The following is a 27,147-nucleotide window of genomic DNA, read 5'->3' as shown; positions in this document are numbered from 1 at the left end:
ATTGCAGGAGGAGAAGGTTCAGATTAGAGAGGAGGAGGAACTCTTAACAGAAGTGAACTTCAGAAAGCAGTAAGACCATTTTTTAGTCCTACCAAGAGAATAACCAGTTGTCTCATGTTCTTTTTTTTACTATTGAGCTATAAAAGGAGTGCATTCTGTTATTGTTGTTTTGAGGCTTAGTGTCTGTATAATACACCTGCTTTGGACAAGCACATTCAGTTGTTCACTGAGTGATGTTTTGGTGTTGGGTATTAATCTCGAATCAATTTAATAAGATAATTAACTGTGTTAAAGAGGAAGGGCTCTGGTACAAGACTTACATGGTGTATGTAGTTATGTTACTTGTCTCGGTGCTGTGAGGAATCTGTGGTGAGGAAAATGTGTGACGAGAAATAACGAAGCAAACTATTTATTTAAACAGATCCCCCGGTACAGATGGGGGGATCAGGTCTGAGTACCAGATTTAGACACGCTTGCTGCTTGTGAATTAAGTCAGCTGAAGATGTTCTCATTCCTCTGCAGCTCTGTGTGTTTTAGCAAACTGCTGGTGCAGTTTGTTTCTCTGGTGACTCTCAATCTGTCTGAATCCGCCTGAATTATTTTAACATGACTTGCAGTTAATTTGCTTCTCATCCACGGAGTTGTCCGTGCTCGGCTGCCAAGCTGCCTGTCTCCTAGCAGACCATGCCTCTGGCAAACAGGAGCAGGGAGTCCAAGGCATATTCCAAACTGCTTCCCAGTTCCAGGGGACTCTTAATAACGTTACAGACTTGACCGTGGTCGCTCAGCTCTGTGTTGAATAACAAGCACCGGAACAGGGTTTTTTGCTGAGGAGAGACATATGTGCTTTCACAATAACACAAACAGAAGAAGGATATGAATACAGAGAAACACACAACAGCAAAACTCACTGACTCGTAGTAAAATGAAAGTCTCCCAGGCAGTTTTGTTTTGAAACATGACCGCGCAAAGTGCTGCTGCACAGATGAGTTTGCTGATACGCCGAGGAGATTTGGTGACTTAAAAAGCTCACTTACCACAACTATTACTGCTGGCACCTGAAATGGAGCTGTTGTTTCCTACGTGTAGTACAGGAGTTAAACCTGGTTTGCAGTTGTGCAATGTCACTGCAGATCTTTGCAGCGATAGTCACTGGGCTCGGGCAGGTACCAAGGTTCACTTTGGCTCCGGGGCTGCAAGGAACACAACACTCAGACTGAGTGGGGACAAACCACAGCCTGGTTTCCCCTCCTGCTTCAAACCTGGGCAGTTAAAAAGCCTCTCTGTGAACTGGCTTATCATCCAGCTGACAAAAATGACATATTAGGGGATCTTTTCAGAGTAGGATTGGGCTGTTATCTTTGGCTGGGGTAACACGGCACAAACATTAAGGCTTTTGTCATTAACCATAAACTGTATTATTACAGTCTTGTAATTCTTCAGTTTTTGTTGCTGGAATGGGGTTTATTCCTAAGAAGTGTATCTGAAAGAAGGTTTTGGAAGTGAAACTAAGAGATCTACCAGTTCTTTCAGAAGCCACAGGTTAAAAGCGAGGTTTACAGTGTTGTTTCAGGTTTATCAAAATAACAGAAACTTCCAAGTTCTCTCTGACCAAAATGACTTCTTTCTAATTTTTAGCCTGCTTTCACATACCTTCCTGCTGCTGTTCATGGTTTGGTGGTTTTAATACACAGGTAAAAAATGACTCAGATGTTGAGAGGGAGGAAAACCTGCCAACTGAAACGTCGGTGTGTGGAAGTTACGAAATGCCTGGTTACTTCAGTCACAAGGAAAGGTCTTTGTCATAGTAATTTTCTTAACAGACTCTAATCATGCATGTAGATATGATTTCACAGGAGCCTTTCTGATGACAGGACCTTTTAGCAGGTCTCAGAACTTGCCCTTACTTAAAAGATAAATTTAATATTTGTGCTTATAGTGAGCTGTGATTTTATTGGGGATCCTGTAGTTGGAAGGACATACAGAAATGTATCAAAGCAGGTGATATTAAGGTCTGAAAATTAAATGCTGGTGGTCTGTTTGCTTAGAAAAAAGGCAATGCAGGAAACTTGAAAAATTACATAGAACTTGATAAACTGTGTCAGCCTTCCTGAGAAGTGGATCAGGAGTGGAAGCAGTGAAAGGAGGCCATTCCACAAGTGAAAAACACTTTGTTGAAGGAAACAGGACACTTCAACCATCAGGCAGAAAATAACATTATGTTGGAAAGTTGCACTTTGGAATTTTGAAATTCCCTCACTTGCTTAGGGGGCTAAAATTGCAATCCAAGAAGTTCCACAGAGCACGCCCAGATCTACTTTGTAGTGGGCAGGTTATTCATAGTGATTGATTTTTAAACTAGAAAAGGTGTTTTAATACATACTTTCCCCCACATTTCAAAAAATAATCCTGAATTGTCACAGCTGCTAGTTTACTCTGCAGGGCTGAGTATAAGGAATGGCAAAATATAATGGCATTTTTCTTTCTTCTTGTGGATGTTTGGAGGAAATACCTGTTGGTTTTTGTTTGGAAGCTGAAGTCTGGTTGTGTGTGACATCAGTAGACAGTTTGCTGTAGCTGTGCTTGTTTCTCCTCCTCATCCTCCTCCTTCTGCTACTACAATGAAGAGTATTTTTATTTACTCCAGAAATTACTGTGGCTGTGAAGGGCAGTGGCACACTAAGCTTACTGCTTGTGTTTGAACTGTTTGTATGTCACCCATGCAGTGGCTTTAATTCTAAGGCCAGAAATACTTTGCAGAACTGAGATTTAGATGAATGAGGGCTTGAGGTGATTGTTGAACTCCTGGTGCTACAAAAACTGTGTGTAAGTAACACCTGGAAATGTCTGTGCTTACGAGTTCTGAAGATGCTCAAACCCCAAAGTGACTCTTTTGTTTTTTGGTAACTGTATGTCCAAATCTGCTTTAGGTTTGGGAAACAAACATTTTTAGAATGAATCATAATGAAAATACAGCACCTTAAATATAAGGACATCTTTGCCAAAAAAGCTATGAAATATATTTCTAAAAGATAATAGTAAATAGATTATTTAGCAGTCTGAGATGCTGCTGTTTTGGGTGGTGGAAGGGTTTGGAGTTCTCGAAGTGACAGCAGCATTTTGCTGTCCTGGCTGCATGGCTGCTCTTTTAAGGGGATTTTTAGAAACAAACAAAACAAGTGCCCTTTGAAACTTTTGGCAAACTGACTTAATTAAGTAACTGCCTTTAGGGTGGGAGGATCTTTGTACCCTGGAAGTGGACAAGTGTTGGAACACCATGGGTCAAAAATGGGATTTCACTCTGGAATGAACTGTCATTGCTTCCCTAGTCTGATATGGGGCATCTTGGGTTAAAAAATACATTTCTGGATCATCCTGTGTGCAGTTGCTGTCAGTGAGGAGTGTGTGCACAGGCCTGGTTTGTTTGCACTGCTCTATTTTAATCATGTGTTTAAAGACAGCCATCAGATCTTGCCTTGCTTAAAAACCTGTTAGGAATTCCCTCTTGATGGTTTCATGGGAATTGTTAAATCTTCAAGGAGAGCACCTTTTATAGAAGGACTGGAAATGTCACAGTAGCTCTTGAAGTCAGTGTGGTGTTTCAAAACAAGCATATTTTTGCTCTTAAAGATATTTAAAAATTATTTTAATGGCGTAAATTATTTATAGTTACGTTTCTCCATAGTTGCTGTTAATGTCAGGCTGTGATATTTGTGCTAAGTGGTTGTTTTGAGTAAGCACCATTGATTTTTTGTTTCTTTTAATGCATTTAATGTAACCTGTAGTGTGAGTTTGTTTCTTGTCTTATTTGATTTTCCTCCTGGATTGAATAGTTACTTCTTTTAGAGGCACAGTCTCTCCCTTCAGTGTGCCTGCTTTCCCTTTAGGATTCATGTCTCTCAAGGAGAGTATACTTTGTAAAGCAATGACACAGAATAGCTCTTTTCATTATATTTTTGAGATACTTTTCCAGTTGCTCTTACTCTGCAGAGCTATGATTGCCTTTCCCCTCCCTATGGAATATCACATCACAGGGAATGCTGGATAATGTATCCTTGGCCAGCTTCTGGGAGATAAATGGGGAAAGAATCTCTTAAATAGTGCTGCTGCTTTTTCTTACCAAAACAGCTTATTCCTTATAATACTAAATTTTTGGAGCATGACGTGCTCTTCTTTTACTTGGCTGTCTCCAGCCAGCTATAGGCACTCCTGAATTGCTGAGGTGCTGCCAGACACAGCTGTCAATGCTTTTGGGGCCTTTTGGGTACTTTTTGAAATGCTCATATCCAATATCAGGAAATAAAGGAAGGAGCATGGACACGGTTTGAATTTCCTGTTGATTTAGAAACCTGCATTTATAGAATTCCAGACTGGTTTGGGTTGGAAGGGACCTTAAAGTCCAACTCATTCCAACCTCTGCCATGGGCAGGGACACCTTCCACCAGCCCAGGTTGCTCCAAGCCCCGTCCAACCTGGCCTTGGACACTTCCAGGGATGGGGCAGCCACAGCTTCTCTGGGCAACCTGTGCCAGGGCCTCCCCACCCTCACAGCCAAGAATTTCTTCCCAGTATCCCATCTAACCCTGCCCTGTGTCAATGGGAAACCATTGCCCCTTGTCTAATTCCTAAACTCGTTTTTCATTTGGCTTAATGATGATGAGGTATAGGAACTGGGGGAGGACAGATACTCAGTTAAGAACCTGTTTTATAAAATTCTGCTTTTGTGTGACTGTAACATGGTTTAGTTCACACTGAGGCATTTTCTAGAAGTAACTCATAAAAGATTTTGACCTGTGAGTATACAATCAAGTGTCTGTCAAGGTGTATCTTCACTGAATTTCGGTCTTTTGGGATCCTCTGAACTGTTGTTGAATTACTCTTAGTGTCCAAACCAGATTTTCTTGATGAAACAAACCTTCGAAACATCTTTAGTTGATTTTGTGGTTCTGGTAAAGTTTCTGTTCCTGTGTACCAAGAATAGTTCTTGTTTATCTGAAGAAAACCACTTGTTCTGCTTGGCACTCATAAGAGCTCTTGAAGCAATTGGAATACATTGATCAATTGTGGCTAATTATCCATTAGAGCTTTGAAGTTGTTATTTGCAGAGGTGACACTCGTTACAGAGTAAATCTTCTGAGCTTTGTTCTTTATTCATAAGTATGACAGTGCTACTTAGTGCTGGAGTTGTAGAATATTCCATTGTGTTTGTACTCGGGCTTGTGCAGAATTTTGGAGACATTTTCTTTCTCCAGGCATCTAACAGTGCAAGCACATGATTATTTCATTTTCTTTTCCTGGAAAAGGTTGGTTTCTAGTTAAATGTATTAAGAGTTTATTCTCTATGTATTTCAATGTTTAAATATAAAAAATCCAGTCATTTGTAAAGAGTGTTTTCCCACGAAATTTTGTCTTTTGTGTTTCAGTAATTATGGGGAAACATTTGTTCATTTATTTAATGGTCCTTGAGTACTTAAGTTTGTCTTTGACCTCTGTGAAATGCTTGGAAGAGAATTTCAAATCTTATTACAACTGGTCATAAAACACCTGTCTTCCTCTTAATGGGGTTTCTAAAATTTTATTTTTCATTTTACCTAATCTTTTGTACTAAAGGACGATGTAAATTAGTTATTCCTGGGCATTTGAGTATTGTTCTGAGTTAGCTTACTACTGAAGAACAGGACAATAATTGCTTCATGGATTTGTTGGGGCTTTGGTTATAGAAGTTAGATTAAAGAGGAGGGAGAGTGGAGATTGGGAGCACAGGCTCGGCTTCCTCTGAACGCTGGGAGCCAGATCATGATTTATTTCTCAGAACTGATTCTTGAAATGTTACTTTTTATAAGGCATTCTTGTTACTGACTTTAAAAGTGAGTATTTTTAAATGAGTATTTTGTCCAACTGCCAAACCTGCAGGTTGGTTTAGGTGAGCTCTCACCTCAGCTCAGATACCAGCATTGCCCCCATTCTTGCACTGAACCTGAACTCACTTTTTTTTTCTTTTTTTTTTTTTTTTTTTTTTTTTGGTACCACCACTGGCTTTCTGCCATAAAATGATTAATCTTTTCCTTGCCTCTCCATCTGTCCCTCTGGCATATACATTCCAAGTGCCGTGGTGACTTTCTCTTGGAACACGTTACTATAGGATGAAATAGTAATTAGTAGAGACTTACTTTTTTTTGTCAGTAAACAGATGCAAGATGATGCCAGCGTAGTAAAGCAAGCCTGGCTGCCCCCTTCCCAAACGAGCCTCAATTCCTGATGGACCTGTCTCTTAGGCTTCTCCGAGAGCCGTGGTCGGGGAGGTGGACCTTGCATCCTGCTGGAGAGCTGTGCTGCATTCCAGAGGGAGATAAGAGTCCAAAGAGTGAAGTCCTCGGCTGGAAAGCTGCTCTTTGGTCAGAGCACCGGTGGGAGTCGTGGCAGCAGCACAAGGCACGGAGCAGGGGGGAACTCCAGGGGGTTGGTGCCAGATTGTAGTAGCTCTGGAACTCGTGTTACACTCACCTGGGACCCGGCAGTGAAGTGGTGCAGATGGCACAGGTCCCTGTCTCATTGAGTTACCGCTCTGGAAAGCAGAAATAAGCCCTTCTGTCCTCTTTCACTGTCACTAACAGCCTGAAGAGCAGCTGAATTATCTGTCAGTCTGAATTTCTAAGGTCCTCTTTCATTCACGGTGCTTTGTGTACTTCAGTTGTAACTTCTGAGCACCTCAGACACCCAACTGCCTGATTTCCTTGTCTTGAGAGAGAGAGAGAGAGAGGAAAGCGCCAAAAAAGGAAGTTAAAATTATTTAAGCCAAGCAAGGTGACGTGCTGCTTGTTAGCAAAAGCATTTCAGTGGATGGGAAGAGAGAAAGAGGGAACAAAATGCTGAGCTCTTTAACCAAGTTACATGTTGAAAGCCCTGGTTTGAGGTAGGTGTGGTAATTCGATGACAAACGATTTGAAGGGTTAATCTAATAATGGATATTAAGTGACTGGTTTTGTTGTTAAGAGGGAAGTAAAGGGTACATGGCATGTCCAGAAGTTCTGAATCATCCCTGTCGTGTAGCTTGGATCTGTGGGTCATAGTGGGAAGTGCAGGATTCCCATTTCATGCCAGCTTGCTCTATTTTATAGAAGAAAAAGAGAGAGGGAGTAGAAAAATGTCCCTGACATCTCGGTGGCATAACTGGGGGTTTTGGATGATGCTGAGTAGCCAGGGGGTTACTCAGGGTTGGAGTGTTTGTGCACATCTGCTCTGTCAGCCTGGAGGTGTTGATTCTGTGTAACCCTGAAGTTCCAGCTGAGGCGTTTAGGGAACAGCAGCAGAGTTTATAGCAGCTCTTGAAAGGTGGAAGCAGTTAGTGTGTCCTCAGCACTTATATGTTATATCACCCAGGCTTGTTTCATTTGTTCAACACTGGAAGGAAGTGTTGGAGGAAGCAGGGAGAACATCCCTCCTTGCAAATCCAGGGATTTAGAAGAAAGCAGTGATGAGTAGAAGATGTGTTTTACTAGAGCAATTTACACTGCTGAACAGCCGAGCTCTCACGTATGTGACTCTTCAACACTGCTATTAGTTTGTGAAGATCTGGCCTCTTATCAAAAGAGATCAGATCTAAAATGCCTCTGTTCTCTCTCTTTTCTTTAATTATGACATGCATGTTCTGTTCTCTGAAATAATTTAAATTATTAATCTGGGGCTTACAGTTAAATTGATTTTTAGCTTTTATACCATAGACTAAGCTGAGAATAATACAGAGGTAGTGGTGGCTCAGTAAAAGGCTGACTTTTTGAGTTCCTCCTTGTCAGATTCGGAGGTGTAGGAACAGTTTGGTGGGGGAAAAAAGGCTCTGACCTTCTTATTTTTCTATTGCCAAAACAGGGCAGAGAGTAGCATAATCAGTAGATTGTCTGTGTGTCCTCACTGCCACTATTGAAGCTGCAGTTCTTCACAGTACCTCTCCTCAGGGGTCTTCTGAACTGTTCCCTATCGAGCTTTCAGCTCCCTCCTATGTCCTCAGATAATCCCTGAGGTGCTGACAGGACAAAACTGGCGATGATGGTGGCTCCTGCAGAGCCCTGGGTGCTGGGTCTGCTGCTCCATGCAGTGGGTGATGGCAGAGGTCTGTGCTTTCCTTCATGGAGATGTTAATCTGAGTTAATCTGTCCTGGTTTAGGAAGGGTATTCCCCAGTTTAGTGCTGGTCCTCCCTGCCCTGGCCATGCCCCCTCCCAGCTACTGCAAAAATGAACCCTGTCCTGACTGGAACCAGGACATTATCCACCCCTTATTCTGTACCATCTCTGTCATGCCCAGATCCTACACCTTCCAACTATATATAATATATGTTAATATATATCTGTATATACACAAGCACAGGTGTCATTTCCACAGTCAATGACCATCCCTCCAGGATGTCTGTTGAGTTCAGTTAGTCCAGGACTGTGGGTTCCATCTGTCCTAAATGTCTCCCAGGGCAGGAGGGGTGATGTGCAAAAGGAGCTCAGGACTGGTGTATCTGGAGCAGTCCATCCTCGTTGTCCATGGCAGTTCTGGCACACAGTGGCAGTGTCATTCAGCAACCAACATCATACAGTGCAACATTACAGACTGTTCTCACCCAAAATCCCCTTGAGGAAAAAAACGTGTTTCTCTGTCCCCCTGCATCACCCACCAAGTGCACCCAGGTCCTTGAGCCAGACTAATCCCATGGGTGGGTTTGCCCGTGCTTGAGGCAAGGCTTGATCCAAACTGTCTTTCCTAACACATTCCTCATGTGCACCAGAGGGGGTTTGTCCCCTTCTGTAGTACCTGGAGGTTCAGATTGGGCAGGGCCAGCTCAGGTGGTGGAACCTCTAGTTCTGACTAACAGGATGGCCTTTGCTGAATGTAGATCCTGGTGTTAGAAGGTCCCACCCCCATTGCTTTCAGTGTGGTTTTTAACAGTCTGTTGCACCATTCACCTTTCCCAGAGGCTGGTGCAGGACAGGGAATGTGATCCCCCCACTCCATCCCCTGCTCCCTGGCCTGGGGCTCTGGGAGTCGGTGGTGCTGTGACTGTGGTCAGGCCATGGTAGTCCCCATCAGTCTCCACTCTGCACTGGGCTTACACACTGGCCATGTGGGACTATTAAAGAGGGAGTGAGCCTTGCTGAGCTCTCCCTGGCTTCCACTCCATGAATCATCTCCTGGCTGGGGGTCACGGAGTCCTGGCTGCTGTGGTTGCTGCTGACACTGCACTGTTTAGCAGAGATCAGTACTTGTTGTCCATCAACTCTCAGCAGTCCCACAGCAGAGGGGTCCTCTGAGAGGCCAGGCAAGGTATTCAGCTGTCTCCACAGCAGCTATCCCAAAAGCCCAGCAATGCCCTTTTGGGTCCTTGAAATACTCTCTCTTGAGGTAAGCTGTGCCAAGGATGCCCAGGGCCTCTAGACCAGTCACAGTGGGGTGGGTTTGCCATTCATTCCCAGTCAGGCTCCCTTCAGCTTCCAGTACAGTCAGCTCGTGGGATCCCTCTGCCACCCCAGAAACAGAGATGGATTCTGCCCCTACCTATCTCGATGGCATCAGGGTACACTGTGTGCTGGTTTCAGCTAAAGCCTTGTACTCTTGTGGGTCTGATGTGCCATTGGATCCACACAGTCTGATAGCTCTGATTGTCCCTTTCCTCTCCCCAACTGGAGGCACAGCCCCTCTGGTTCTGGTCACAGAACTCAGTGCTCACGTATAAATATGAACCACAGGTCCCTTCAAGAGGCTCAGAATTGCCATCATCCCTCCTGTTCTGTCCTAGGACCTGCCCACTGGGAACTGGAGCAGCATTTATCCTTGAACAATTTCCTGTGGGGGTTGTTGTTCTTCTCAGCTCACATATCTGTGGTGCATCCCACTTCCTCACGTCCTTTCCATGGTCATGCAGGTAACACCATGTTACCTCGTGGTGTGTGTCCTCTCTCTCGATCAGGGGGCACTTGCTCCCAGTAGCAGAGGCTCTGGTCCATACTGGCAGGACATGGGACATTTCCTCTCTAGTTTGCTTAAGACTTTCAAACCTGTCCACAACCTTGGAAGTCTTTGCACAGCCGAGGTGCAGGTTAGGAGGGAGGAAAAAAGGTGATCATATTGCCAGAGTCGAGTGCTCACTTGGAAGCACTGGCTGGAATCAGGACAGTGTCATAATCTACCTGTCCATCTCTCTGCTCAGCAGTCTTGGGAACTTAATTATCTGTGAGACCATTAACAAAAATGGGTCAAACTGACCAGAGACTTCCAAAGTGATTAGAGAAAAATTGATCTGAGGAAGGGAGGGGAGATGGGGCACTGATTGTCACGGCACTGTTGTTTAAGCACAGTTTCCTGAGGATGTTTAACTGACAACAGAACTGGTTTGTGATCCTGCAGTCAGTGTCAGCCTGAGGGGTGACTGAATTGCTGCTGGATTGGGTGAATGGGTGGAATTCTGTGCTGCAGTTCCATCGTGTCTGTGATCCCATGGCATTGGAAGAGCAGCCACCTGAGGCTTTGCTCAGCCTTGCTCAGTAACACGGCCCTGTGGGGCACAGGGGATGCAATAGTTTGATTCAGGTTTTGGCTTCTCTTCTTCACCTCAGCTTTCCTGGCCTTTGCTACTTGTCCCTGGGTTTGACTAAAGGACTTTGGTCAAGGTCTCAGAATATTTTTGCTTCCCGAGTTAACTTTTTCATCTCACCTTTCTGTGTTGTCTTTAGACAAGCAGAAGGGAACTTGTAATCTTTCCAGTAGCAGGTTCCATTTAATAAAGAATTAAGCATATGAAAATAAAAGTGATACAAAATCAGGATACCTCTGATTAGAGGCCTTATGATTTTTGTGAGCTAATTCCTGTTAATGAATAGAAGCACCCCTTATTTAAATAAAACATTAATATAGCCTTAACAATTTCAGTGGTATTTGGTCACTTCCATTTTTTTCTAATTTTTTCTTTGAAGCTACAGAGCTTCAGCTCTTACCTGTTTATATGTCTTTGCTAAATAAGAAATATTTGTGAGATCACCTTTTTATTCCTGAAATCAGTACTTTGGGATCACTTCAATCCTTGCCTTAATAAGATAAGCAAATTAATAAGCTTAAATAGTAAGCTAAATAAATTAGGCTATTAGATTGCAATTAGCCTGTCTTTAGCCATGCCTTTTAGTCCTTTGAATAGTTCTTTAAGCATCTCTGGGTCCTGTAATTTTTACCTGTCACTCTTGAAGTACTCATAGAGCATGTTGGTCGTTTCTGCAGCAGCATTCACGTCACTCCAAACACGTGATGATGTTGCTTTCCCCTCACCCAGTGGAGTTTTCATCCCTCCTGTTGGCATATTGAGAGCTCGGATTTGTTCTTCAAGCATTTTGCCGATTCATGGCTCTCCAAGTCCAGCCAAGCTTGTCTAGCTTCCTTCCTTTCTTTCCAGGCTTCTTTTCTAGTTAGATACTCAGCAGATACTGAAATGAATATTAACGATAACTATTTTTAGTTTACAGGATTGGATCATAATCAGATTACTTCAGCCAGGCTTATTTTCCACTGAGCCCGTGCTGCTTTGAGTGCTTTGATTCTCATATCAACCTTTCAGTATCTTTTCTACTGTAAGGCTAGTCCAAATCCAATGGTAGTATTTTGATTTTAAATACTTGGCCAGAGTAACCTTCTTCCATTTTTGTACAGAATCAGTGCTTCAAAACTTAATGAAGATCAACATTTAGTTTGGAGATAAGTTTGTTGGTTTGAGTTTTTGTTTCATTTTTATTTTTTGGACAAATCTGACCGGACCAGCTAATTAAAGAAATAATAATATTTTGTAACATTAACAAATAATAATTTGTAGCATTTGTAGGCAGTGGTGGCGCAAGATACAAACCCAGGAGTGTGACAGAGGTGAGTGCTGCTCCTTGGCACATGCCTGCAAATGCAGGTGCTTTCTCTCTCACAGGAAAACTGAAAGTGAATTCAGTCTGTCCTGTCAGACCTTTTGTTAAATTTGGAAATGTTGGAGTGAAAGGTGGGTTGGGGTGACAGAAGAGAGCAGAATTTCCCAAAGGAAAAGGGGTAGCAAGGAGCAGAACTGTGTACAGTTGTGTGTTTTATGACAGCTGGTTGGAGAGGGAGCTAAAAAAGGGATTGTGAGTAGGAAATGATGTGCTTGTAACAGACAATGGGGTTTGCAGCCTGTTGTATTCACTGCATGTCCTGGGAACCCCAGAGGAATGTGATAATGGAGTAACCTGGACTGCTGGAGTGAGACAATGGGCTGTGGTGCTGGAGATGAGGGGACAGCTAATAAAAACTTAGAAGAGGAGGAAAGGACAGGATTTATTTGCAGCCTGAACACTTGGTGTACAAGAGGTAGTAGCTCCTTGATGCTGGGCTGGAGGAAGAGGTACTGGAGTGTGTCGGTGGTGCTGAAGAAGGGAGGAAAAAAAATTGAAAAGCAGAAGAAAAAGCAAGTGTGGAGATTCAGGCTGCTCCTAAGGTATCCTGGAAACTGGATTGGTGAACTTCTGTCATACCACGTCCAAGTTGTACCCTTGGATGAGGTTCAGATTTGATCACAGCCTTGCTCTATAATGTCTATGAAACTCCAGGAATTAGAGGAAACAGAACTGCTCTTCTGCTCTGAAAAGACCTAAAAAGCAAAACAAGAGAAGTGCCTCCAACGCCTGCTCAGAGCAGGCTGCAGGGTGGTGGCTTGGGTGGTCCCAGTCAGCTGAACAAAGGTTTTAAGTGTTGGGGGTTCTTTTCAGCTTGGAAGTTTGTACATTCCTTGTCTTGTGAGAGTAGAGTGCAATACCCCATTTCCTATCCACGCTGGGTAATAGTTTCCAGGATCTTAGAGAGTTGCCATAGTGATAAAAAAGGGAACAGAATCTGCTTGTCTTTCTGGGATAGCAGAATTATTAAATTAAATGCTTCTCTTCCATTAAAAGAGCGTGTCATTACCATATTTCTGAGAAGAACTGTTTTAGAGCAGAAATAATGTGTTTTAAGCTGATGTCCTGCATTAATTGTGTTCCTTCTTCAGGCACCTTTAGCCTTGACTTGTGCTTGGGATGCACCTCTGCATCTCCCTGGCTGCAGCTGGTGGAACAGCTGCCTAGAAAACACCTTGTGTGGGAAAAAGTCTGCTTTTGATCTGATGGATAGAAGTCATGGAGTTGTGACCACAAAGAGCTGGGCAAGAAGCAAGAGTTGCCCAGAACTGTAACACAGAAACAAAAGTAGAAAACGTGAGCTGTGGAGGATGAAGGGGGATGAAAAGGGATGGAGCACAGGGAACGTGGCTGCCAAAAATGGTGGCTGCAACAGGGACATGAACTGAGAGGGAAGAGGAGAAGGCAACAGGAAGAGAATATCCTTAAGCTTAGAACAAACTGGGAGTGAACAGCAGCATCACCCAGGTTTTCAGAGAAGCTTTCAGCTCTTGCGGTGGAGATGCACTGACTGACTGTGGAAGCTGGAGTAGCCCAGGCAGGCACGTCCCAGCCCATTCATTGCACGTGGAAAAAGAAGCAACTCACACTGAATTGCTTTTCGCTTTCGTTCCTTTCAGGAAAGGGAATTTAGCAAACTTTAAGCCAAATACAAATCTTTGTGATGGCTCAGAGTTCCCCATGAAAACTACCGTTCTTACCAGGCTGTTAACTCCGTGTTCTTACCTGTTTATCTTCTTTGATGACTTGTAATTACCTGGTAATCTTCCCCTATTTTGGGATGGCAGTTCTGTTTCAGAAATATAAAAACAAAGGTCTCTCAGTATCTTCTTCCCCCCACCTGCCCCCTCATTTCACACGGGGAAAAAACCTGGGGGCAGAGGCAGGAGCTGCGGCGTTTGAGCCTCGAGTCCTTTGCTTCGGAGCTGCAGGTTTCAGTTTGCAGAATGAACAAGCAGGCTAAAATCTTTACTACTTACAGACTCAATCCTCTGCTTATATTTACCAGTTATCTTTTGAGATTTCAGTCAGCCGTGGTTTAAAGTTCCACAGAAGTCACTGAGCTCGGAGTTCCGATCATTAACCAGGAATTGCGGTTAATTCCTCGCTCACTGGGTGTCTTTCACCGTGTGACTTCCTAATTCTTCCTTTCCTTCCACCTCCTGTTTGCTGCCTTCCCACCAGGGAGGAGCTGACAGAGGTTTGCTTTGCTGGAGTCCCTACCTGGCTGTGTTTGGAGGTGGCTGCTGCTGGAATACATTCCAAGCTGCCCCTCAGGGCACCAGTAACAGCTCTGGAACACTGTGGATCTTGATGCTGTTTGGCAGCAGGTTGTTCTACCACTAAAACTCATCGATCCCAACTTGGTTGGAAGCTCTTATAAATAGATAAGAGTTCATTAGAGTAGGTCTTGCATTGTATTGTGCACTCCTAGTCTCTGGAAATCACAGTCCTGTTAATCTTAACTCCAGGAATAACTGAGTTTAAAACCCCCTGAAACAAGCATCCATCAGTTTTGATGAACTCATCTTGTGATGAGTTTTTGTCTCTCTGTTTACTTCAGGGATTGCCACATAAAAAAGGTCTTTCCACCTTTTCAGATTATTTTTTGTAAATGGGCTTCAAACAAAAAAAAGTCTTTGGCAGTTTATTTCGTTGGCATTAATTTACAAAAATGAAGCATAGGTTAAAAGGCATGTCTAATGTTTTAACATGTTATCAAGCTATGCTATTTTATTAAAGTTATGGACTGGTATAACTGTTTAGCCTTAGGTTCCCTTTCCTTATGGAAGCACAGCTTTGGACTCTGAAATACAATGTGGCCGAGAGCAGGTTTACCAAAATACAAAGTTTCAATTGAAGCTATTCCGCTTCCAGCTGGGTTTCAAAGAACAGCAAGACACTTCTTAAAATTTCAAACAAGTATTTATGACTTAATGACCACCTGGAGTAGGAAAAATTATCCTCATCCTATTAAGCACTCAGTTTGGAAGACTTGAAAGATTACTTTGTTGTCATAGTGAGTTGTGATATGTTTAATAACAAGATCTATCGAAAAGGAAATGTTAAAATAAAATGAAGCACCCATGTGGTGGTACCTGTTAGGATTTCAGGTCCTTGGTGCTTTGGGGACGTGCTAGAGGTTTAGAGTTTTAACAAAATTAAAATTAATGTTTCTGTTCTTTGTCTTCTGAGACCAAAATATTTGTAATACTTTTTCAAAAAATCTATTTTTAAACACTTCAATATGAAAGTGTTACTCTTCCCTGATAATGAGATGAGGAACACCTCTCTGTTCCTTTTGGAGTGAGACTTAAATTTGATGTAAAACTTGCTCAGCATTCTCACCGCCTAAAGAAAATCTCTCTTCTGCATTTTGAAAATTCAGCTGTAAATATTCTGCCAGTATCTTTCCACACCAGGCTGCCAAGCTCAGCACATCCATGTTGGGCATCTTTGTTGCCTGCACTGAGCCTTTTCTATCTCCTGCTTGGTGCCTGAGTCTGCTCCACCCATGAGCTGCCAGATCCAAGGAGGGCTCTGCTTGCACTGGCCTGAGTAGGGCCATGGAAGCCTTGGAAATAATACTGTGTCTGCAGCATTCCTGTCTCCCAGTCTGGGCTCACCACGGCTCTTACAGTGCTGGTGGTGACTCCAAGGGCTCGTAGGAAGTTGTAGCACAGTGGTGGTTGCCAGAGTAGTCAGTATGTTATTCCATTCAAAAAAACCTCCTCCAAACTTCAAAGCAAGATCGAAGAAGACTGGAAGGGCCAAATCCTTCCACAGACAGATGAAGTTTGTAGTTGGGAATTAGACACAGGGAAGCTGAATAACAACCCAACAGTTACTATTCCTGTTTCTGGCTTCTGAAAAGTTTCAGTAGTTGGTCATAATCTTTCTTAGAATCTCCCTTTTAGTTTCAGAAATTTTGCTCACTCTTAATCTGATAGACCCTGAGAGCATTAATGAGCAGCTGTAGTTATCAGTCGATCCTTTCTCATACCTTGTCTGAATTAGTGGGGAATTTTATTAAATGCTTTGCTATTAATTCTTCAGATAAGAGCTGCCAAAACCCATAGTGTAATAAATAATAATTAAACTAATTTCTTTGAGCATGCAGTCAACAAAACAAACACAAATACAGAAAATAAATTCTTGATACTTGTGCCATGTGATAGTAGCCAATACCACTTCTCATTAAGAGCAGTCTTAGGATTAAACTTTAGATGCTGTTTTTTGGTCTTATACGCTGTTTGAATTATTCAGCTTTACTCTGGAACACGTACTTGATAACCTCTTACATTGCCAAGTGACAGCTTTTGGGATTCTTTTTAATGTGTGAAGATAGAACGTCTTGTACAGTGAAGAAAGGCCCAAATCTGGCAACAGTCACTGGGCAGGATGCAGGGAAAGGGAGGGTTTCCTCACGTGAAGCTGCTCGGAGGGCAACTGGGCCAGCTGTCTGAAACCAGAGGGTACAAAGTACATGGCCAAAGGGGACAAGGCCCAGTCAAACTGTGTTTATTGGACTCTGCCCCAGTGGAATTTACTGCTCGTAACTGGGGCTTCATCAATGCTCACTCGTTCAGTCTGACTCCTGTAAGCATGAAAAGCACCCACTGAGTAATCCCTTATTATGAGGCTGTTGCAGTGATAAGCTGATGTGTGCGGTCCTTCTTCCAGCTACGGGAATAGTCCTCCTGAATCCCTGCTGGGAAGGGAAGAGAAGAGAGCAGGACGTAGAAAACTACTGTGCTGTGTAAGGAAAGGCTGGGGAGCTCAAGGGAAGAGGAAAATACAGTTTAATATTTCAAGTAAAGACTTTGCTCAGGGATCGGATTTATATTTAGGACATTCTGATGGGTGATAAAGTCACCTAGAAATCCTCCCAGTGCGGGGCAGGGGAAAGAACAAATGGGATCTGTTGAGCATGTCCTGTGAGGAGCAGCTGAGAGAGCTGGGGGGGCTCAGCCTGGAGAAAAGGAGGCTCAGGGGGACCTTCTCACTCTCTAAAACTCCCTGACAGGAGGGGGGAGCCAGGTGGGGGTCGGGCTCTGCTCCCAGAGAAGAAGGGACAGGACAAGAGGAAATGGCTTCAAGTTGTGCCAGGGGAGGTTTAGGTTGGATATCAGGAAGAATTTTTTCACAGAAAGGGTTGTCAGGCACTGGCACAGCTGCCCAGGGAGGTGATGGAATCACCATCCCTTGGAAGTGTTTAAGAAACAACTGGTCTGGTTGGCAAGGTGGTGATTGGTCACAGATTGGACTTGATGGTTCTGAAGGTCTTTTCTAACCTGAATGGTTCTGTGACTGAAATTTCCTCTTTATTTTGAGGTGAGCAAGAAGGATCCTAGTCTTAGTCATCCTCTTTGGGAGAAGTAAATTCCTGCTAAAATGTCTTCAGGACCTTTTGTCTAATGTGATATCAAGTAGCTCCAGCAACAGAGATTTCACCACTGGGGAGACTCCTGCAGGCCAAGGGACTCTTTGGATGAACAGGGATTGTTTATTCAGGGGTAGTTGTGTTTCTACTTGGTAATCTCGAGGAGTTTTGGGGTGTCATTTGTCAAGGATGTCAGCCTTGGATAGATGTCCTTTTGCTCAGACACTTCTCAAGCACCAAAACATAAGCTGATAACCATTTGCTCGATGCCTCTGTGTATTCCCCTCCCTTCTTGTCTAGACTGTGTACAAAGTCATGCTTTGTGCACAGAATGCACAAAGTATCACAGGAGTTGAGGTTTGTTGGGTCTTCAAAAGCTTTTGTAGTGTTGGAAAATGTAATTTCTGTCAGTGCAGACTGGGAAGGATAATCTAGTATTTGCCTTTGCTTTTGTAAGTTGAATTGCAAGACTTCAGCCCCACACAGCTGTATATATTTGTAAAACATCTTTTTAAAATACATTTTAACTTGATTAAAGTTGTGAAATTGTGAATTTACTATTGAGAATTTAATATTGAGCAACTTAAACTAGAATTTGGTCTCTGTGAATGCAAAGATGGATATTTAATGTGTGGTTTTGGTTTTTGTTGGTTTTTTTTAATGTCCCTTTGGAATCACAGCAATTCTAATCCTTTCATTCATTCTTTTCCAGATGGGAATGGCAGGTAACACTAGTCCCTTTGGGCAGCCTTTCAGTCAAACTGGAGGGCAGCAGATGGGAGCTACAGGAGTGACCCCTCAGTTACCGAACAAGCCAGGCATGGCCAATAGTCTGTCTCCCTTTCCTGCCGACATCAAGAGTACTCCCGTCACCAGTGTGCCAAACATGGTGAGTTGGACCTGCTGCTTCCAGCATTTTTTACCTCTTCATGGTGCTTTCTGAATTCTTGGGTGATCCAGCTTCTGCAACATTATCAAATCACTTCCCCTTTAAGCACCAGCGTTGCCCCGTGGTTCCTTCGTGTACATTATTATGCTGTAGTTTGACTTTCTGAACAGTCACAGTGTTCTGTTACAAGAATTGCATTGCATCCTTCTGTTTTGTCTGGTACATTTAGTTTCAAACCAGATAAAAATGTCTTCTTTAAGTTCTGTTTGTCAATTAGAATGTGTTGGATGCATCATCACCTTCCTGAACTGAAGGGAGCCTCATATCCTTTTAGCCTGTTGTAGTAAACACCCCACATGCTTCTCACTTCATATTGTGCACAACTTGCAGCTCACAAGCCTATGAGGACAGTTCTTATTAGGATACCTTACAAGTTTGTAGTACTCTGTTTACTCGAGTTTTCTTTATAAAGTGAAATTAAATATTCCCATTTGTCTCAGGATGTTGCGTATTAATCAAACTGCTTGTGTTGTTTCTATGGAAACCCCAGCATGTTGCATTTTATATTCTTATACATGATAGCAGTTACTATAGAAACTTGTTAAACCTTCCATAAGATGCAAATTACCTATTTTTTAATTTAAATCAAAAACCAACTATTTTTTGGCACAACCAATGCTTGTCCTTCCATCAGTGAGTTTGCTACCTGCCTGTCACCAATTGGCTCTGTATGAGAGGCAACAGGATGTAAGAAACTTCCCTTTTTCTCCTGATTTTAAAGGATCACTTCTAATTTTTCTGTAGTCACACTGTGAGATCGTTGTTTAATATCATCTGTCATTTACTGCTTATGATTATGGAAGGGAGCTGGTGACTCGTATTTAAAACCATGTTTGAAATACCACTTGCACTCGTGCAGGAAATTTGTAAAAGACAATTTGCTGCATGACTACTCTAAATTTGTTTTTAAAAATTTTGGATCAGGTGTGAAGCAAGTGAATTATTGTCCTGATCCTGCAAGGAACCTGCAGGTCTCCCCAAAGTGCTGTATTCATCTCAGGGACTGGGTGATCTTGAAGCCCAATTTTGTGCTCATTTTAAATATCAGGTTTTGGGAAGCCTAAATTTTAATATACTCACTTATTTTAGTATAAGATACAGTGGCAGATATTCAGGTGGAGTGAAAAGGGCATTTGCCATCAAGGTTTGTTTCGTGGTGGGAGAGAAATAAAAGAAAAAGCTGTTTCCTTTCTCCCATCTTGTCCAAGAGACAGAGGAAAATAAGGGAAACTTTCCCAGTACTATCAATTGCAGTTTCTTTAAAATGTCAAAAACATCAGCTGAGAGAACAGTCAGAACCATCTTTCTTTGTTTCTCAGGTGTCAAAAGCTTCATGTGTCCAATAAATGGAGAGTAATGGCCATTTCAGCCAAAAGGCAGTGATGCTGTCAAGCCAAAAGGTCTCAGCTCATGGCTCACATGTGGCTTAGAGGGATGATGGTCCTGACAGGGGTGGAACTGTAAAAACTGAAGTTTCCATCCAAACATTTTTATTGTAAAGCCAAGAATTTAAAAGGAAATGTCACACTTGTTAAAATTTAACCTTTATTTGGCAGCAGTGGGTAAGGCAGTGTAATTATTTGGTAATAGCACATCCATGGCCATATGCTGTTCCTTCCACAGGGACTTTGCTTTACTCAGTGAACAATATGAACAGAGCCCTTGGAAAGAGCACACAGTCAACATTCAGTTCTGGTTTTGCTGCTCGGTGTGTGGCTGGGGGCATTGTTGGGTGTACATTGTAACTTATTTCACTCGAGTCGTTTCTGAATGGTCCTTCCCGTGGCAGCCAGCACTGGAACAGGCCTAACATTTAGGATTAGTTAATTTTCACAGCTCCTCTCTGAGATAAAGATGTGTTGCCCTAGTTTTAAACACAGTAAGACTGGAAGAATTGCTGACTCAGAGCCTGAGGTTTGTAGGTTCTGAGTTGCTAAACCTTATTTCATATGTTAAGACGTTATCTGAGGGTAAAATAACACTCATGGCATTCACTGAGTTATAGGAGCACACATCAAAGTGACTTCTGTCTCTCACATTGGGCAACTAAGATGTGACCCGAGTGGCACTTGTGAAAAGCAGCTTGTGACAGAGGCAGGTCCCCAGAGCAGAGCTGCAGTGGTGGAGCAATCATACCATGCTTTCTTGCCACAGTCCCTTTGCCATTTCTGTGTCCTGGGGTGTTTCAGGACCCTGGAGATGATGGTTTATTTAATGTATTTGGCCTTGTGCGTGATCTGCTGGAGACACGGCCTGTCCTGTACCCTGAGGGAGGCAGGACTGTTATGTTAACATCTATCAAAAATGAACCCAGGGAGGATCAGCTCAGACTCCATCTACTACAGCAAGTGAAAGAACAACTACATATTTTAAAAATAAAAACCTCTAGGGTCTTTTGTGGGATGATTGAAACCACATATCTTGCTAAACCAGCCCTCTGTACTATTCTTATCATAAAAGGGCCCCAAAAGTACTATTCCATGTGAGAGACAAGCCCATGTGAATGCAAACACTGGTGATATGTGGCATATCTGTGGCAGGAAACCAGATTGCAACATGGCATTGAACACTGGTTTCCATAAAATAATATTTAAATAAGAAAAGTATTTAAATAAGAAAAGAGGAAATAGAAAGGTGCAGCCATTATCTGAAGACCTCAAAGTCCAGAAAAGTGATATTTTTTAAATGCTCCTTTCAGTCTTCAGCCTTACACCTTACAGGTGGGCTGCAAAAGTGAAAGAGTGAGTTTCTTAACCCACTTTATTCTAATTGTTGTGTGACACCCCTGTCCACAACACTAACCAGGAGCTTTACCACTGCCAGGCATGACCCTGGCAGCCAGGACAAATGTGCTGCAGCTGTGGATTTGGGTTTTTTTGATCCAGATTCAGGCTACCACTCTCCTGAGAACAGCACTCTCTTCCCTTCCCAATAAAGTGGGTCTCAGAAGTGTTAGTTCGTTGCAGCCTGTGTTCCAAGCATGACCTTACACTACACCCTGAGAAGCACATTTGGATTAATCTCTTTAATTAGAAAAGAAGAACAAACCTTATGGTATTAAAATGATTAAAAGGTCAGCATTAAGGTATTAATTTTCAGCGCCAGCAGGATGGATTGATTTTTCTGTTTGTTTTGTTTCAGTGGTGGATCCAAACAGCATATTAGCACTTAATTTGTATGACTGCTACAGAATCAGTTCTCTTTACAGGATGGGCAGCTTGAAATCTTGAGTGAAAGGCTTGTTTCCAAAGGAGAAATGTTGCTTCTCATGTTGTTGGAAGTTTTGGTGACACGTTATTGAGATTCAGCGTCACTTAAATGGTTCGATGCAGGACTGGCAGTGCTCTGCTGCTGTGAGATCATGCAGGATCCCTGGGCTGGGGAAGGGAGCCATACTCTGCTCTTGGGCACTCAGCACAGTGTGCACCCTGTTCAGGAGCCAGCAGGCTCCTGGTTTTGGAATGTGCAGGCTCCAGAATGAGCTGTCAGTGGAGAGAACCCTGGTAGACTTTTCCATCGCGCTCACTGAGGCTTTGTGCTCCCCCCAGTGCTGCCTGTTCCAGGGGTGGTGATGGATGGTTCCTTTGTGGACATACCAGTAAATCTAGCATTTCTACATGAATTAAGAACACAATGGGTGAAGTTTGGCTTCCAGACACCAGCTTGGTTTCACAGTTATCCCTATGACCAGCAGATGGAGTTGAGAGAATGTTACTTTTTGGAAGCGAAGGAAATCATTTCTCCTTGGTTCTTGACTTAGAAATGGAGCAGCACATCTTCTCCTGGTTTTTTTCCCCCCTCTCTTACTAAACTACATCAGGAGCTTTGTGTTGAGTTCTTTGTTTCCTTTTATGTCCTTTAGGATTTTTGTCGTAACAGATTTTGATCAAAAGAGAGGAAAAGTGACTGGGGGTGAGGATGTGCCTTGCTATGGACCTCTGAGAGAGAGGAAGAAAGGTCTTAAACTGGGAGGCCAGTTTAATTAGAACAAGTAGAACTGAAGCTACTTAAAATAGACAGCTGGTATTTTATTCTAGAGACTAGAAATAAAAGGCTTTGTGAAAAATTACTTAACTCTTGTGCCCTTCCAGGGAGGAAGGCCTGCGTTCTTAACCTCTCTGTGGTTTTTCCTCTCTTGCAGCACAGTCACTCTTCTCTTTCACTGTGGGAAAGGTCTGTGGCTGTTGCCCCAGAGTCATGCTGTGTGTCTGCTTGCTGTTCTCTCCAGCAGTCTCCCAATCTCTGGTTGGCTTGCTGTTAGCTGTGCTCACCTTCCCTGTGCCTGCCCTGACCTCCTCTCTGAAAGTTTTTCGTTCACAGGCGTGTTCACTCCTTCTCTTCCTCAAGAAAATCCCTCCTGATTTACAGCAGCAAACAGCTGGGAAAAGCTCTTGTCCGTGTTGCTTAGCCATGGGCTCTTAAAGGAGAGGATCTTAATAGCCTGGAAACAAATCCAACAGATAGTGTTGGGTGCTGGAGGAACAACGCTGTTTGGGGAGCAGAGAAGGCATCTGTTTTCTGCCTTCGTGCAGGAGTTCATCCTGGGACTGTGGTTTGCTTTGAATGGGGGAACATTTTAGTTTTTGCACCATCCATAAATACAGTACCAGGCTGGCAAAAGCTGACCAAGAGGATTTAGTCTTTCCACAGCACTCTTGTCCACGTTCTACTCTCCCATCCCCCATATGCAAATACACGTGGTAGAGAATATCCATTGCTGTTTCTTTCTCTGTTCCAAGAGTTGAAGTACTGCATAGTCAACATGACTTTCCCTCCCTTACAAACTTCTCATTTGCCTCTTATCCCTTTTTCTATTTGGGATTTGCTATTTGGGATTTTTAATGTTCATCATTCCTTAGTCTGTTTTATCCCACAGTAAAATATTAAGATTTATGTAGAATGTATAAACCCCTCAATATTTCCTTCAGGTAATTTCCTGTATGTAAGAGCTGAACTCTGCCTAAAGATTGCTGTATTTTGTCCCCGTTTGCTACTTTGAAACACTTCTTCAGTGTGTGTTTCTTGGCATTTGCTGGTCCTTCAAATCAGAAAGTCGAGGGGATAGAACTCCACAAGTGTATCCTTAAGAAAGATGCTGATCCAGCCTTGCTTCCCAGCAGAGTCAACTGCATAGTATGGAGACCCTTGCTTGGTTTTAAAAGAAAATTCCTTTAGCAATTAAAAGCCCAGTGCACTGAGGGAGCTCTTCAGGACCAGCTATTCAGGTTCCTTCCATGGCCTGACTGTGGGAGCCTTCTCACCTCTGTGGTTGTCATGGGCTTGCAGGGTCACTCCCCAGCACCACCCTCAGAAGTGGAAGTTACTCTCTGCAGTGGTAGGTGAAAACTGGAAAATTAAAATATTCCTGTTCACTCTTGACATGAAAACTCTGCTTGTATCCATGTCAATGCCAGAGCTTTGAAATAAATCTTGGGCTCCGAACATGTTCTTCATGTTAAGATCGTAGCCTCAAGCTGCTCCAGGTGAGGTTCAGGTTTGAGATCAGGAGGAATTTCTTCATGGAAAGGGTTGTCAGGCATTGGAGTGGGCTGCCCAGGGGGGTGGTGCTGTCCCTGTTCCTGGAGGTGTTCAAGGAGTGGCTGGACATGGCACTCAGCGCTCTGGTCTGGTTGACAAGGTGGTGATCGGTCACAGGTTGGACTTATCTTGGAGGTCTTTTCCAACCTAAATGATTCTGGGATTCTAGGATCATGCTGGCTTTGTATTCAGGAGCTGAGTATCTCCTACCTCCTCAATTGCTGGAGCACTGCCAGGGTTCAGGTTTGTGCTATTAACAGGCTGATATAATTTCTTGACACTTGAGTCATTCTCCCTCCAGAGACCATGACCACCTTCCAAGGCCATATCCAGTTCAGGAAACCTTTTCTCCTTTCCTCTGAAGTCTTCTGCCCATGATCTAGCCTCAGATTCTGATTCCTCCAGCTCCTTGGATGAGGAAATGCAGCACTGCAGGGTTTTTGGGCACAAATGCAGACACTTGTGCTTGTAGTACTGGTGCCCATCTCAGCCTGGTTTGTGCATGTGTGAGCCTCCAGCCTCTGGGGTCAAAGCAAACCTTGGGATTCCTGGTGTCAGAAGGATTCTTCCTTTTTGGATAGGATCAGGCTGTTCAGACCATACCTGTTCAGAGTAACTGGTGGAACCAGAGAAGCCACCATCCACATGGAGAAGTGTAACCTGGTTCTGTGCTGCTTTCCCAGTGGAACTCTGGTTGTCACTGGAGAAAGCCTGGATTCATCTGGTGACTGCACTGGGGAATGCCTCATTCCTGATGCCATCTGACAGCTGCTGCTTGAGCTCTCCTTCAGTTTTGGGACAGAATTCCTGGGTTTTCAGAGCTAGTTCAACAATTATTAGAGCATTCCTGCAATTCTTGTGTGCAGGGAGGACTTCTTTGAATCTTAATGAAAGTGTATTTGGGTACGTGACTGGAGGTGATCACACTGTGAACACTGAATTCAGGTAGAAGTGTTGCTGATTAGAAATGTTCTTTGAGATTTACAGTTCACGTGTGTATCCACTTTATGCCCACTATCCCTTCTCTGGAGGGGACTCTCAGGATCACACTTTTAGCCTGTGGTTGAAGGGGAACTGAAGAGGTTTGGGTGTGTTTCACCTCATGTACTTGTGGGTGCCTGAAGGTGGGATTTGTGGCAGTGGATTTTTAATTACTTCACTAAGATCCACTGTTGATTACAAACCTGTCTAAAAGAAATAAAAGGCGTTTTTTAAACACATGATTTGTCCTAATACAGTGATTCCAGACAGTCATGTTCTCCTACCAGGGAGGAGGAAAAAAACATGGAAGTAAAAAGAAATTACAGAAGAGGAAATGTATTTTAAAAACATAGTGCTGTATGGAAGCTGGGCTGACGCAGAGTTCTGTATCACATCGTTTACCTGCTCTGAGATTGCCACTGCTGCTGAAATTGGTGCCTACTTTTATAAGAAGAGGTACATAGTGTTCCATCTTGACAATGTGGAGTGGTTTTGAATATACACACATCAAAATGTAGAGAATTGGTCACCTCAGCAAAGTGGAACTTTTTGTCCATCCAAGCTCTTGACAATGAGATACTCGTGCATCTGTGCTGCCCAGACGTGCAGGATGGTTTTGCCCTTCAGGATAGGGACAGGGCAGAACCATCTTCCTATGGGAATATACAGTGTCCATAATTTTAAAGGGTATTAATGACTGTTTTACCCTATAGAAATGGGTATTACTCTGTTTCTAGAAAATTGGTTAATGAACCTCCCATCTCTGTCAGGGGTTTTAGCAGACTGACAACCCCTGATCCATTTGTTCTGTTGATGGTGCAGGTCAGCAAGTGGCAAGAAAAACAGAACCATCTTTTTTATCTCGTATATCTGACCATTGAAAGATTTATTTTAGTTGTGGGAGCAGAAGTGTCTGAACTTGCTGCTTCAACAAGAAAACTGTTGGTCGTTCAGGTGAAGCAAAAAGAAGCCTCCTGCTCGTTCTGGAGTGGGATAATTCCTGTCCCTTTGGTGTGACTGTGGTGCACTGGCAGGTCTTCAGGTATGAACTGGTCCTGCAGACCACTGTTCTTGGAAGGCAGACTAGCAGGGAAGAGATCAACTTCTTCAAACAGTCAGCAGTCCTGGGAAGTAAGGCAGGCAATATTCTGAGGGGAAGTTGTGCCTACCTGCAGACACTCTGTAATTCTGCTTTTTCCTTACTCACTCTTCAAGAAACCCTTTTGGGTCAGGGCATCTGTGCTGATACAGCTGTAGCTGTGTCTGTTAACTGGTGGGGTAGTAACAAAAGGAGAACTTGGCTTGGGAAACAATTCTTTGACTGGGATGAAAACACCACTTCCAACAAGATTTTCTTTGGCATGGTCTCTGTATTTTTTTGGAGATTGGCTGAACTAATTGTTTCCTATTTGTGACCCAAGAATTGTTTCAGTAAAACCTGTCTGCTCTGTGGATATGTTCACAGGAGAAATGGAAGACTGAATTGCAGCTGTGTGCACTGGAAGCAGGAGTGGCTGGGTTTCCTTCATTCACCCTTTTTCCTTTTATTGCTCTTTTTCTTGTCTTGGCAAGGCCAAGACAAACAGATTCAGCAATTCCTCTTTGTTTTTAAGACTTACTATAATCATTATCAAGTGGCAGAGTCCCCATCCTCCTCCATCAAATACCAGCTATGGTGTTTTCTACTTGATCTTTTGTGCTTCATTCTCCAGAAGAAAAGCCAAGCTCTTCAAAAAGCTGATGTGCAGGGACAAAGCTTGTTGCTGGAGTAGTGACAACTCTTGCCAGGGAACCTTTTGTTCACCAAACAAAAATAAGGTTGCTGTTATTAGGCTGTGGAATTTTCTGGGGAGTTCCTTCTCAAAGGTCAGAAGTAGAAGGGGCTACAAATGTATTCTGTCACTTTAAACTGATTTTCCTTAAATGTAGTACATAGGCTTTGGTCAGTAGTGGTCAGCACTGAACTATTTCCTCTGTTATCTCCCCAGTATAATCCTATTCTTCCTGTATTCTATTTATAAGTGCTTTTAATGGCTGGTTTTCCTTAGGTAGCTTTTCTGTGTTAACCTATTTTCACAGGGCATAATCAAAGTGATTCTTGGGACAGTTTTATGTTTGTCCATGAGATTAATTCAGGCTGCAAATCACAGGGATTCAAGTGCTTTTGCAGTCCCATATCTGCCCCTGCTAGGGGAGACATTGCAGGCTGTGGATGTGCTTAATTTTGAAAATTAGGTTTCTACATTTGTCCAGAAAGGTAGAAAAAGGTACTAAATCTGTGCTGGAGAAATGACGTGTTAAGGGGACTGTTCTCTTGTGCAGTGTTATGAGCTGTGCCTTAGACTAAAGATCTCTGTG

General features: G+C 43.1%; 1 protein-coding gene across 7 annotated transcripts in view; it reads left to right on the top strand.

Moving 5' to 3' along the window:
• The window catches only part of CREBBP (CREB binding protein), a 95,128-nt gene that overhangs the window by 19,950 nt on the left and 48,031 nt on the right, over positions 1-27,147 (top strand). For all 7 annotated transcript variants that reach the window (XM_027654999.1, XM_027654997.1, XM_027655004.1 and 4 more), the window contains one exon: positions 18,034-18,210. In XM_027654999.1, the coding sequence (XP_027510800.1) occupies positions 18,034-18,210 (177 nt within the window). The remainder of the gene's footprint in view (positions 1-18,033; positions 18,211-27,147) is intronic.

Source organism: Corapipo altera, unplaced genomic scaffold, assembly GCF_003945725.1.
Source record: "Corapipo altera isolate COAL_440 unplaced genomic scaffold, ASM394572v1 98, whole genome shotgun sequence".
In the NCBI taxonomy this organism is placed as follows: domain Eukaryota; kingdom Metazoa; phylum Chordata; class Aves; order Passeriformes; family Pipridae; genus Corapipo; species Corapipo altera.
Note: the sequence above shows the minus strand (reverse complement) of the source record. Positions and strands in the feature narration are given on the sequence as shown.